Source organism: Eretmochelys imbricata, chromosome 10 (genome assembly GCF_965152235.1).
Source record: "Eretmochelys imbricata isolate rEreImb1 chromosome 10, rEreImb1.hap1, whole genome shotgun sequence".
Lineage (NCBI taxonomy): Eukaryota > Metazoa > Chordata > Testudines > Cheloniidae > Eretmochelys > Eretmochelys imbricata.
In genome coordinates this window covers 44,051,014-44,064,772 of record NC_135581.1, presented here as the reverse complement: position 1 = coordinate 44,064,772, position 13,759 = coordinate 44,051,014, and the positions used below count along the sequence as shown (strand labels likewise).

Here is a 13,759-nt window from a genome sequence, read left to right as displayed (position 1 = left end):
AAATGCTGTAAAATGAGGAAGGCTCCTCCTGCTGGCAAGAATATTTAAGGCCTCGGAGCAGATCAGTGGAGTGGCAGGTGGTACAAAAAACCATTCAGCTCTGCACCGTCCTCGAGGAGCAAGCTCACCTCTGCAGTTGGCACACATGCACAGGACTGCAACCCAGTTTCCAGCTAGTATAATTCCACTATTGTACCTGTAAACACCTCCTTAAAATCACTAATTAAAGCTATGCTCACAGGAGAGAAAAGGTATTTAAATGAATGAATGGATTGACAAAATCTTACCTTTTTGGAGCACTTGGTTGTGGTTTTAAGACAGCACTTCTTGTGACAAGCATACTTACATACTGTAACGATGAGAAAAAATTATACTTAGCACTTTACAGTCTCTCCTGGCATGTTCGTGTGATAATCAGACTCCAGACACCCCAAGGGGAAAACAGACGGTTTAACCCAGCAAAAAGAATCAGTTAAACCAAGTGATTGCATACTGTTATTCTACTGTAAGAGTGCATCACGTAAGGTCATTTAAGAAAGCTTGTCATACACTGAACAGTCATTCTGAGCTATGGGTACAGGTTATGGTTATGAAGGAGGGGTGTATATACAAAACTGTAACTGTACTTCAGCTTCACCTCACAGCAGGGCAGTGAAGTAATCAGGCAGAGAGGAGCTACTTCCCCAGTCCCATGAGACTGGCTTCAACCACCTAGACGTTGTCCAGTCCATGAAAAAACAATGGGGAACCATCAAAGCAAATGGGAACGACTTGAAACTGAAAGGAAAACCCCATTCTACAGAAAGGAAGAAAGCAGGGAGTTTTCCCTAATTCGAATATCTCTGGTAACTGAAAAACCAAACTGCAAATCCTTTTCAAATGGAAGGGGTTTGAACTGAAGATCATTCAGAATTTGGGGGATAGTTGTCTCAAGGCAGAAGGTTGTCCACAAACACAGGATCCCTCCTATAGCCGGGAAACTGTTTTAAAGCAATAGGTACCTCTTATTTGAAAAGGGATTTTATCGGATATGAAAATGTACAGCCTGAGGTTGCATCTTTCCGTTTATTTTCCATGTAACTTGTATAGGTTTGCTTTCCCCTTACAATTTCATCTTTGAATCTGGGGGGTTTCTATTTCACAGACTTTTTGTTTATTTTTATCCCAAGCAACTCTCTGATGTGCAAACTGCGTGGAGTGTGCGTGCCAAACAGAGCTGTTAACTGGGGTGCTGATTTCACACCTTTGGGAGTGATGAACCAGAGGGGAATAGTTCAGGTATCTGGGAATTAAGACTTTGGGAAAGACATATTTTGGACTGAAGGTCTGCTTTTGGTGTCACCCTACAAAGTGGAATTAGGCTGGTGAGAGCCAAGGTGAGACCTTATGTTTGTGGGCAGGCTACTTGGGGTCAGGGAATTGAGCCATTGCTGCACAGCACAAAGGTTCCCAAAGATACAGGGCAAGTGGTGATAGAACCCCTTCCTGGACTGGGTGGACTCAAAATGTCACAGTTAGTAAAGCCACAATACAAGTTAATTAGCTAACGTTTGTGCAGAGATTTGTTGTTGTGCACATTTTACAGCCTTCTGCTTGACATTTTAGACCTGATTTTTACAGCTAGATGCCAGCAATACACATAAAATGCATTCACAAATGGCCACTTCTGCACTCACTACACCACTTGGGCCCCAAAATACGTTATTTGCATTCACAGCCCTAATAAATGAAAATCAAAGCCTTTATTTTTAAAAGGTACGACAGTTAACATTTTTTGGCACAATTCCCAGGTTTGGAGGATTGGTTCAGAAGAGATTCCACAAGTTTAGATTCTTCTCTGAAGCCTCTCTGAACTATTAGATTTGGATCTGCTTGACTGGGTTGGAAATATCATTTGATTTCTGTTCTCCCTGTATCCAATTTTGTACTAAAATAACACGAAAACAGTACTTCAGCCCTTCCTCTCCCATCGAAAAGCCACTCTCGATTTTCAGAGCTGTCAACTTTTTCTCATGCCCACAGAAGTCCAATTGACTCCAATTTAAGTACTCTAAACTGAATTAATTGCTGTCAGGCACATCAGGGCATCAAAAATTCTGCAGACTGAAAAGGACCACGTATCCCACGTGCCAAGACTATGTAACTGTAGCTCAGTATTTCTGCCTGATAATATTTTTCTTACTCCTTTCACTGTGTTTACAAAGATCAAATTAACCGCTACATGAGTAGCTTCAAGAGCCAGCAGTGGATTTTCAGTTTTGTGTGAGAGGCCCAGACACAATTCCCACAGCTGGTGTCTCCCTTTTGCACTGTGTGCTGTACAGTGACCTTACTGGCCGATTTCGGGAGCACCCTAGATGGGTTCTCTGTTCTCATGGCCTCAGGATGTCATGGGAAGGAAGAGGGAAATATCCTGGGGATCCTTAGGAGCACAATGGGCATCACCAGGAAATGAACACAAGACAAGCTGAACAGTCCAGGCTTACATTTACAAACAGAAGCCCTGTCCATTATCCAGATCAAGGAGGAGCAGTACTCGCAGTATGTGGGGATGCTGTACTGGGTTGCCTTAAAAATGTGACCATTATGCTCTTCCACCTAGGACAAAATACAAGATTGAAAATTCAGTGGCTCATGTGACACGGAGCTGGATGCACAGCCTGCTGCAGAATGGGTGAATTAACTGTCAATACTTGGAGCCTTTGGACAGCCACATCTTCTTTGTTTGGAATGAATACGGGACAGACCACCTTTGCCACAGAATCTCCCAAAAGAGATGTGTGTTTCTGTCTGAGCCAGTGTATTATTTGCATTTTCTTTTCTGAAGCAATTTACTTGTACATCTTTCACAACTAGCAGACTAGGTCTGTGCCTGCATAAAATCAAACCGATACAAAAATTGGTGTATATCGAGCTACAGAGATATAATGCACAAAAAAATATTTCCCTTGAGTTCTGGTGACATGTCAAGCTGTGAGAATGAAACTCCAAGGATTTAAGCGTATTACCAGAGCACCAATATGGAAAGATCTCCTTGTTCCTTGCTCTTTTTACTTTGATGAGCCTAATCTTCAAACATTAGCAACCTGAATGGACATCAGAAAACTGTATTTGGACTCTGAAATCAGCATTCAAATTCCTAAACAACTGACTGCCAATCTGAACATCTGCAGCTGGGATACAGATATGTCATACATTTACCCACTTCTGTAAATTGGGCTCTTTTAGTTACTAAACTGCAGATCTGTTCCTTGTCCAGCAGATGGCAGAGCATCTTTAAGGCAGATGACTCCATTTCTAAATCCAATAAAAACATCATATTCCTTTGACCTGATGTCACAGGACCAGAATGCAACTTTCTGAATTTTACACTATGGACATCTAGGCAAACACAAGCCTCTGCTGCATACTACAAACTGATACATTCCATTATTTGTTATAAGGCTAAGATTTTGTCACACATATTTTTAGTAAAAGTCAGGGACAGGTCATGGACAATAATGAAAAAGTCACAGAAGCCTGTGACCTGTCCCTGACTTTTACTAAAAATATCTATGACAAAATGGGGAGCCTGCGCAGCTGCAGGCAGGCTGGAAGCTTCAGGGGCCCCCACCACTCCTGGGGGCTTGGAGTTCCAGGGTCCCTCTCCGCTGGCGGCTGCAAGGGTTCCCCCTGCTGCCCGCAGTGGTGGGGAGCGGCGGGGTGCCCCACTGCTGCCTGCAGCAGCTGGGAATGGTGAGGGTCCCCCTGCCACCCACAGTGGCCAGGAGCTGCAGGGGGGAGTGGGAAGGTGGGGGTCCACCTGACATCCTGGAGCTGCAGGGGTACCCTGCAGCTTCCAGGCTCCACAGGCAGCAGGGGACCTTGTAGCTCCAGCCGGTGCTGGCTGAAGTCACAGGGGTCTTTGGAAGTTATGAATTCCATGACTTCCATGACTAAATCGCAGCCTTAACTATAAATTATATTGTCCCTGCTACCAGCCAATGAAATTGGAATTAGGTTGAAATAAAAAGCAAAGCCAAAAAAGAGAGAGAGAGAGAGAGAGAGAGAGAGAAAAGCAAAACTAGTTCTTCTCATTAGTTTTCCTAACACATTGTCAAATCTCTCTTCCATTGAGATTTGTTCTTAGAAAGTTACAATGCTCAAATGTAGGCACAGAGATTGCTATCAGCATGATTCCTTTCTGACCATGCAGACTTTAATTCTTTAACACTAAGACACAGAGATTTCAACTTACCACATCTGCTTCTTTTTTTCTTCTCTTTTTTCTCTCTGTTTTTGGCACCTAAGGTGTATTTAAAAGAGATTTAAAGATAATAATTAAATCAAAGAGTAATAGTTCAAGTTAAAGTCCGCTGAATTCTCTCAAATTTATTTTCCTTCCTTCTCATCTTATTCTTCATCCTCAAATCCATATTCAATCCCAGCCATCTTGGATAAAACAACAGTGCAGAAAGCGAGTGGCTGCACAGCATTATCAATCCTGACCTGCAACAACCCCTGCATTCCAGGCCCGAGCATCCCCCTCCACAGCTCTGCCAGTTCTCTTCAATCCAGACCTGCAGCAAGCCTGGACAGTCCACGTCCTCGGCCACTCACACAGTTCTGCCAGTGCTCTCTTTGACTTGCAGACAGGCATTATGGGAAACATTTCAAAAGCGTGTCAGTGACTTAGGAGCCAAAATCCCATTTTCAAAAGTCAGTTGGGTGATTTTGAAAATTCAACCCTAACTGCATATCTGCCAACTGCCGTGCTTCAGCTGAGAGCCCCAGGCTTTGAAAAACTGCCCTACAGAGCTCACATCCTGTCCAAGGACTGTGGCCCACAAGAAACTTGTCCTGAGGACTGTGGATGAGCTGCAGCATGGGAGCCAGAGGAGAGGGTTGGCTCTCCTCTCCAGAACAACTGGTGACCCCCACGAGCCTGGCCTAAGATCCATTAGTGGTTTTAATTGCAGGGTGGAAGGAGTAGGGAGCGAGGAACCTGTTTGTGTGAATGGCAGCATGGATGTGAGAGCAGGGTGTGCACTGTGGTAGGTTCCAGCTGCTCTGTGACCATCAGCTGGTTGCCATACTGATCTGCAACCTGGAGACCCTCACCTCCCCATTCCTTCCCCTGCAGAGGCTCTTCAGTGGCAGCAGGAGCTGAGAGGGAGTTGGGCAGGTGGTCACTGGGGGAGGGGCAGAGAGGCAGAATGAAGGAACACATTTATTTTTAAGGCATGATTGCGCCCAGAAGTGGGAGGCACTAGAAGGCTCTTGGTGAGGTCTGGTAAACTCTATACTACGTTCCTCTGCCTTTTCTCACCCTTAGATGATGAAAATAATCTCAAATCCACCAGAAAGTGCACATGGCCCTCTACTACCCTCACACTTCCAGATGGGCAGAATAACTGTCCCATTTTTCAGAGGTTGCCAGCTGAACAACTGGAGGTGCAAAGCATTACAATTATTTTTACGGAGGCGTGCAGCCTGCCTTATCCCCAAGGCTTCACAGCAACGTGGCTGCCCACTTTGGCGGTCTACAACATCATCCCAGAGATGTGGTGTGTGAAGTGGCACAGCACCATTTCAATAAGCAAAGAGAAGGAGGCATACCTTTGCAGCAGTGTAATCCAGAGGTTTGTATTCGGTCATGTATTCATCAAGGAATACTTTAAAGGTGTTGACCCAGACTTTGACAGGCGATTCACTCCAATCCCTCTGCTCTTGCCTCATGGTCTTCTCCAGAATCTGCTCGAACAGGGCATATAGGTCTTTATACCGGATGCTCTTCCCATCATCCATCTTATAAAGAAACAAGAGGATCAGAAAAAGGACTTTAATATGACAGATTTCCATATCTTCAGAGACTTGTTCCAGCCCTGACTGGTACTCTTGGGCCTTTAATGTGGGTAAGTACAAGAGTGTGATGAAAAAGCTAGTTTGTCCATTGTTATTTCATAGAACACACTGTACAGTACAATGGCTTGTTGGTGGATTGAACAGCAAAAGAGAGATCAACTGAGCAGGCTATCAGCTACACGAAGTGCTGAATCGCATGAAAGTGCAAGAGAATTTTTGTTAGTTTTGGGAAGTAACAAGCCTTATCTTGTAACGTACAACGTAGATCTATACAGACACTCAAAGGGCAAAGAGTTCCAAGTTTGTAGAAGTTCTATCACTGGAATTTTAACATAAATGTTTCCAGTATTTTGGGTAGCTGTAACAGTTTACTACCTTCCATTTAATCGCACACATTCTAACCTACAATGTAGCTTGAGCTTCTCAGCAGCATATGATTGAGGTTTGGAGCAGTACAAGACTCACTGTAGGTTAGAATACTACCTACACTACTGTGATAGGGGTTACATGCTGCTGACGGAAGGGTTTATCAGGGAGTCATTACACCAGATTTACAATTTTACAGAATCAAGAGCATTTGAGCAGATTGTACAAGCATCTCACTTTCAAGGCACCCAGACACAGCACACAGCTTACCACGAGAGGAGCATGTGTATTTCACTGAATAAACTTTTTAAATCCATAAAGTTTCTGCCCTCCTTTGAGTCTCCTCCACTATTTTATGGTGCATTTAAGATGCTATAATTTGGTTTTGTGGTGGGAAGCTAGGGCACCTTTCCTTCATTCTTCCTTGGTGTGAAGTTTTCTATGTGCTACTCTTCTAAACTTGTACTTGACATGACAGCACCTTTACTTACTGCCAAAGCTGATGAGTAAAAGCTGAAGATGTTTTGCCGGAATTCTTTTAATGCTTTCTTAAACACCACATCCACAAGTGTGTCCTTCTTACTATCTTCATTATCCAGATCATTCATCTGGGAATGACAGAAAGAATTACAACATTCCATTTTCTGCACCAGCACCACTTATTAAGGAGAAACTGCCCTCTTATAAGCAGATTCAATCGTTCGATATTGAAAGGTTATGAGAATACACTTTGATTTTTGCATTTAGACATTATTTCCTTGCCAGTCAGTTAGCCAATCAGTTCCATGACTTCCTGGAGACCTTTCATTTTGTTCTGATGGTGTGGAACTAAAATAGCCAATTAGCTGATAAGTTGTTTTCCTTTGGAGACCAAAGAGGAGTGTTTTCTCTTTCTCCCAGTATTAAAAAATGTATTGATTAAGTAAACCCTGCCCACCATATTTACTGTGGATAACACAATAATATGGGTAACTCCTAACTCTGGAAAATTATTTAGAATGGCCATAGTCAAGATTGCAGCTTTTGATCTAAAACTGTCGTCTCAGTTGTGATATAAATGTTGCCACTGCAGCTCTTTTAAGAGGTGACCCTGACTATGTAATGTATGAGGCAGCAGAATTCTGTCTTTTCTCTACTGTGGTTATGCTGAAGTGAAAATGGCCGAGCGTACCTTTTTCAGGAGAAACTCATCCATGCTTTTCAAGTCACCAGCACTGGTTATGATCTGCAGAGAGTCATTCTGCCACTGCACAGGCTCCAGTGCCAAGCTGCTGATCTTCACACTGCGCTTACGCTTCACTTTAGGAGATGGTTCCTTGTTCTCCTTAAACTCCCTTCTGTAGATGCCTGACAGCTCTGGACTCCTTGGGGGTGTCAGGTGATGTGGACCCAACTCTACAATTAAAAGTTAGGAAAGAGAAAAGCAGATTATGATTATTTTTTGAGTTCTCAGAAGCGCCATCATGTTGTTAATTTCTTATCACTTTTCATTATTAAAACATAAAATGCTGCAATATTTACTCTCAGGAACTTCTTCTCAAATATGCTCAGTGCACAAATAATAAAGATGATTTTCCCAAATGCCAGTACTACAAGTTCCACCCTGGACCTGAATATCAAGCTGGAGTCTCTCTTTCATCACCACCACCAATTCTGTGATGGTAACTTAGAGAACAATTCTGCTGATAAAGTGTAAACCAGAAGAGAACCCAGCTCTCTCTCTCTCTGAGCTGTACTCATGGTCATGATAGGGTAATAAGGAGGAAACAAAATATTACTAAAGTTAGCAGATATTACTCTGAATATTCACAGGGAGTAGAGTAGGAAAGTGTCATATCTGTACATCACTTATCAGAGTGGAATCAACCTAGCCTCTCTGCCTGTTTCCTCCTCTGTCCAAGGGGGAGAACACCTGACTACCTCAAAGTGGTGCAATGAGAATTAGTTATTTAATGGTTGTACAGTACTTTCAAAATGGAATGTGCCAAGTATTATTAGACAGGCATTTCCTGCAACTTATGGAGAAGACAGCAGCCCTACACAAGAGAGAACAAATAACCATCTCTGTATCCTAATTCTGCTGCCTCCCACAGAGTCCAGAAGGAGGTGGGAGATTCTCAAGAGTAGAGAAAATATTTTTCAGAAGCATTTTCTGCAGAGATCCCAGCACATTAAATAAGAAAATGAGAGGGAAGGCACTCAGAGCAATAATGCAGCTTTTAGGCTCAGCTGGAATGGAAGGCTTAGTGGTGAACTAGACATCAAATTTGAAGTGTGTGACCTTTCTAGAGCCACAGGTCCAAAGCTAGGTAGAGCTGAATTTCTTTGCTTTCAGCTGCTTGAATTTATCTTAAAACAACAACACCACATTTATAGTTTTCTTTCCTTAAATTATTGATACACTTATTTACAAACCAAAGTTTCTTGTTTGGGAATATGACACTGTTTTGACTATTTATCCTATTTTTTTTAAAGTAATCAATGTGTTTCAAGTCTTCAACCCTGCACCCAATGCGCTCACCTGACCTACTCAGGGAAATTCTCTAATTCTGCAGTGAAAACTAGCATCCACTCTCATTCCATCACTCTAATATATAGCCTCATTCACTCACTATCAAGAATTTATCAAGAAAAACTTCAAAATGTATAATTAAAGGAGAGCTTGTCCAACCCTGCTACAAAATGTCAACATGGAAGCTGTAAAATCTCTGCTTGATTATAACAGTCTCTAGATGTATTTTACCCCAAATAAATGAACTTAATATTACTACATCATTGTTTAACTCTTACCGTTCAGTTTCAAAATGGTTACGGTCTGTGTCTCCAAGCGACTACGTCAAGTACAACCTTGCAGACCCCCAAAATACCTGAAAGTAGCTTGGCAAAACTGCCACATATCCCTCCCCCACATTTACCTTCATCAAGCTGGAGGCCAGGAATCATCTCTATACCTGGTTCTTCTTGCTCTGCATACAGCTCAAGCAGCTCAGACTGGGTCGTAAGCTTCTCTCTGGGTGTTTTCTTGTCTCCCTGTTTCCCTTTCACCCAGAATCTCATCTTGGCTCTCTGAGGCCTGTAAATAGGTGAGAAAAGAGAAATTGCTTTAATTCAGATGATTTCCATTTTTTTCCAAATCTAACTGATTCCCATGCACCTTCCTTCCTTCCTTCCTTCCTTCCTTCCAAGAGTAACAAACAAACTGTACAACTGTATTTTGGAACATGGATCTATTTCACTGCTGGGAAATCTAGGCAAAAAAAGAAAAGCACTAAGTATTCATCCTAGCAGATCATAGAATCATAGAATATCAGGGTTGGAAGGGACCTCAGGAGGTCATCTAGTCCAACCCCCTGCTCAAAAGCAGGACCCATACCCAATTAAATCATCCCAGCCAGGGCTTTATCAAGCCTGACCTTAAAAACTTCTAAGGAAGGAGATTCCACCACCTCCCTAGGCAACGCATTCCAGTGTTTCACCACCCTCCTAGTGAAAACGTTTTTCCTAATATCCAACCTAAACCTCCCCCACTGCAACTTGAGACCATTACTCCTTGTCCTGTCCTCTTCCACCACTGAGAATAGTCTAGAACCATCCTCTCTGGAACTACCTCTCAGGTAGTTGAAAGCAGCTATCAAATCTCCCCTCATTCTTCTCTTCTGCAGACTAAAATGCAGATGTCTAGTCTGGATGGAGCTGGGCTTTCTCAGATGGGGAAAAGGATAAAGTTAACATACGGCCCACTCAGAATGACTCTGTAATCCAGGCTGCAACTGACTCTGGAAGTGTGTGTCTTTGATTCCAGCACTACAGTTAACACTTCAGAATTCTATCTGCCACTGTTTCTCAATGATAATTTATCCTTAGATAAGTCTACATTGCTTAACTTAATATTGGATACTGAACTTATATTAAATATGTATTTTCATTCAGTGTTAAAGTGAGTTTGGAAAAAATTCTGTACAGAGTGATTAAATTGTACTTCTTTAGTGAGATGTGGGTTTTACACTGTAATGCTTATTCCATTTCATTGTGCATTCTTCCCTACCTGCTTGATTGACACAACACAGTGATTCTCACACAGTTTTCTATTTCTACCCAGGCCTGTGATTTGTTCTGATTCTTGCAGTTAGCTTTAAGGGCCACATTTTCAAACACACACACTTAAGTGCCATGAACCATCAGAAATGAAATACAGGGAAACTACAAGTTGCATTGACAACTGGATAGTTTTGCACAGGAAATTTGAAAATTTTTGAAAATTAAGGCCTATATATCTTGTTACATAAAAGTTCCTGGTTGCATTATCCCATTCTTTTGTAATATGAAATAAAACTTTTTAATTTAACAAAAATTCTTGAAAAGATAGATTGCAAATCCAGTGACTGAGCCAGTTGCCCTAATATCTGAAGGGTATCAAATATGACATGGGTTGGACTCATTCTCTCCCATCATTTCAGCTCTTCCCCCATCAGGTATATATTTCATACCTTCTGTCGGTAGATAGATTCTTCTGAACAGTTGCTAGCTTCCCAATCTCACCCTGAGACATTGTTTTATGAAGCTTTGCTTGGCCTTCACTTGATGTGAAACGCTGCAATGTCTGCAACAATTACAAGTATAAAAATACTTTAAAATCAAGAGACTGGTTAGCATTACAGGTGACAAAGACCTCCTAGAACAATTTGAGATTTCATCTGCTACACACAAAAAACTGAAAATGTTATATGCTATCATTAAAACATGTCCTGATTTCTGTTTGGCTGTCAAAAAGTTAACAATTGGGTGAAACCTAAATGGATAGGCTTGGTCCAACCTATCGATGATCCACTTACAGGCAACAAGAAACCTTAATGCCTCCTAGAAGAGCAGAACATTTCAAGTACAGCAAAACATACTGGCTTCAGCATTGTATTTAACTACATATTTTCACACAGAATTAACAAAACAACTCCTTCCCAAAGAAGCATCCCTTAAATTAGATTTAGCAATGGATATTTTAAACTGCTTCACATAAACCCACATTGTTGTCCACATTACAAAGCAACCAAGAATGTTCAGCCAGTTGGAACACTCAATTGACTGATCAGTCCAACTCTTCATTTTATCTTCATCTGTCTGCAACAGAATTTCCAGCAGATACTCCCAGCTAACAATGAAATTGTTAAGAGGCCAATGTATCAGGGTACCCTATAAGATATTAATACATCCTCCTCAGTATTCAAGTTTTGATTTTTAGTCTTCAACTCTCTAGAAGACTAAAAAAAAAATTGATTTGTTCAAAGTGCTAGTGGACTGGCCTGCTAAAATGAAGACACACCATTTAGGAGGAGGTAATATAAAGCAATTACATATGCCATGTTCAATCACTAATAGCACAATTCATAGTTTTCTCAATAGCTTAAAATGCTGTGGGTACATTTTTGAAGTGTGAATGGATTTAAATCGCACAGCTCATTACATTCAAAAAGAATTCCATGAACAATACTGTATGCAAAGTGTTGAAAATATATGCTTTTTTGGATTAAGTCTATTTGATTTTAAGTGTTGCCTTATTTTGATTATTTCTCATTCAGGGGAAAACAATATTACAGAGATGGTAGTTTCTTAATCTCCCTAGCGTGTTATAATAGAGAGGCTGTTTTCACAATGTTATGTCAAATTTGGTTTGAAAGAGCAATAGTTATGGTTCTAAAAAGTTGTCCAAAAACATGTCTTGAGGCAGCCAGCTGAGGTTGGTAATTTAATTCTAATCTATGTACTTTGATAGCCCCATTACTGTAGTGTCCAAGCACAGATAATTAAAAATTATAAATAAATAATAAATCTTTTTTCCCTGCCCAGCCTATAGGAGGAAATGGTTTGATTAGTTGATAGTATTTTTTGTTTGTTTCTTCTCTTCTAAAAGAAAAAGGCCTGGTGAAAGTTGTGACTTTGAGTAGATCCTTTTTCATTTGGCATGCGAAGCTATACATGCATGATATTCCTGAAGCAGCATGGAGAAGAGATTTGGCCATATTAAACAAGAGGATTAGCTGAAGAGGGTCTGTTTAATCATCCAGCTTCTGCAAACACTGCAAACATTTGGTGACTACATCAATGTGACTACTGAAAGAAAACTCAGCCATTTGTCTCAGTAGAGCAGCCCGAAAGATCACGGGGTGAGAAACATTTCTTGACATGTTAAAAATGACAGGTCATTATGCAACTACTGTCAGCTAAAACTAGGGTTTCTGAACCTGACTCCTGGTTGTGACCATCTTACTGAAAACATCACATTTGGCACAAACATCATGGGAGCTGAAAGTCAGACTTTGTAAAACCAGATTGTATGTTACAATCAAAAAGACATTGAGGGTTCATGCTTACAGGAGTGTCACCTTCTCCAGCAAGATGAGTGTTATGAGGCACTCTCATGCATTTCAAGGAGTGTGATCTCTTTCTGTTCTATACAACTGTTTTTTAAAAATGAAAACACTATGATCAGCTGAACATGCTGACTTATATTTAATGCATTTCTTTCAATATAGCCATTTTTTCCATTGTATCCATGAGTAATCTATATATAAAAAAGGTTTTAACCAAAATTACATAAAATATGGATTCCAGGAGAACAACATTCACCATGTAATGAAAAAACTGTTACTGTCTAAGAGCTTATTTTATTTGTTTTACGGACGTTGTTTTCCAGACATTTAAGGTGTTTTAACCCTGTCAGCCAGCAGATGGCAGCATACGCAAAGCACTACTAACACTGAAATAAGAAGCCGCATAATAATATAAATAAAACTTCTTCCCCTTTGAATTGAAGCTTGTGGATTTTCTCCAACAAGGTCAGCTGTGCAGCACTGAGGCTCAGAATAGGATTCCAATCTTCTTCCAGTATTTTGATTAGTCTATTTATGTTGCGTTAAAGATATATTTTAAATACCCTCAAGAAACAAGAAAAAAATTCTATCATACCGAAACAACAGTAGCTGTTAACATAGATACAATATATGGATACAATGAAATACCTATTTCAGTAACTGATACCTCAGACGCTCATGAAAGCAGGTACAGTTTGTACAAACCTCTCAGTTTAAAAATAAACCTGTTAAAATATTTGTCTCAATGATTGCAGTGGATTCAACCCTATTTTGTGATAACTTATCCTTATCCACAGAAACGTCTTAGCTCTGATATGTGTAAAAATAAGACTTTATAGGGAAATTTCTCAGAAGTGCACTTCTGTGTTTGGGGATCTTTCTGATACTGCATGGTTCATGTGGTCTGAGTGCGCAGGATTAGACACATTAAGCTTGGTTACTACTGTAAGCGGTAAAGGGGAAAGAAATATGTTCATGTTTGCTGTCCTCTTGGCCTAGTTATGCTCTGCTTCAGCTTAAAACAAGCTCCATGTTGGTTCTGGCAACAATGGCTGTGGGAATTCCAAAAGTAGTGTGGAAGGTTTGTTGTGCTGGTCTGCAGGCCAATATGACAATGTCCTTCCAGCTCACAGCTGGTCTATAGCAGTCCTCACATCTGATCTTGCAAATCAAAGCAACCAAAA

At 40.9% G+C, this 13,759-nt stretch overlaps 1 protein-coding gene across 7 annotated transcripts in view; it reads right to left on the bottom strand.

Annotated features, from left to right (window-relative positions):
• MYO9A (myosin IXA) overlaps window positions 1-13,759 on the bottom strand; it is a 452,172-nt gene that overhangs the window by 18,862 nt on the left and 419,551 nt on the right. For all 7 annotated transcript variants that reach the window (XM_077828555.1, XM_077828556.1, XM_077828554.1 and 4 more), the window contains 8 exons: window positions 10,698-10,810; window positions 9,126-9,283; window positions 7,382-7,605; window positions 6,702-6,818; window positions 5,599-5,787; window positions 4,238-4,285; window positions 2,487-2,598; window positions 288-349 (listed from right to left, as the gene is read on the bottom strand). In XM_077828555.1, the coding sequence (XP_077684681.1) occupies window positions 288-349; window positions 2,487-2,598; window positions 4,238-4,285; window positions 5,599-5,787; window positions 6,702-6,818; window positions 7,382-7,605; window positions 9,126-9,283; window positions 10,698-10,810 (1,023 nt within the window). The remainder of the gene's footprint in view (window positions 1-287; window positions 350-2,486; window positions 2,599-4,237; window positions 4,286-5,598; window positions 5,788-6,701; window positions 6,819-7,381; window positions 7,606-9,125; window positions 9,284-10,697; window positions 10,811-13,759) is intronic.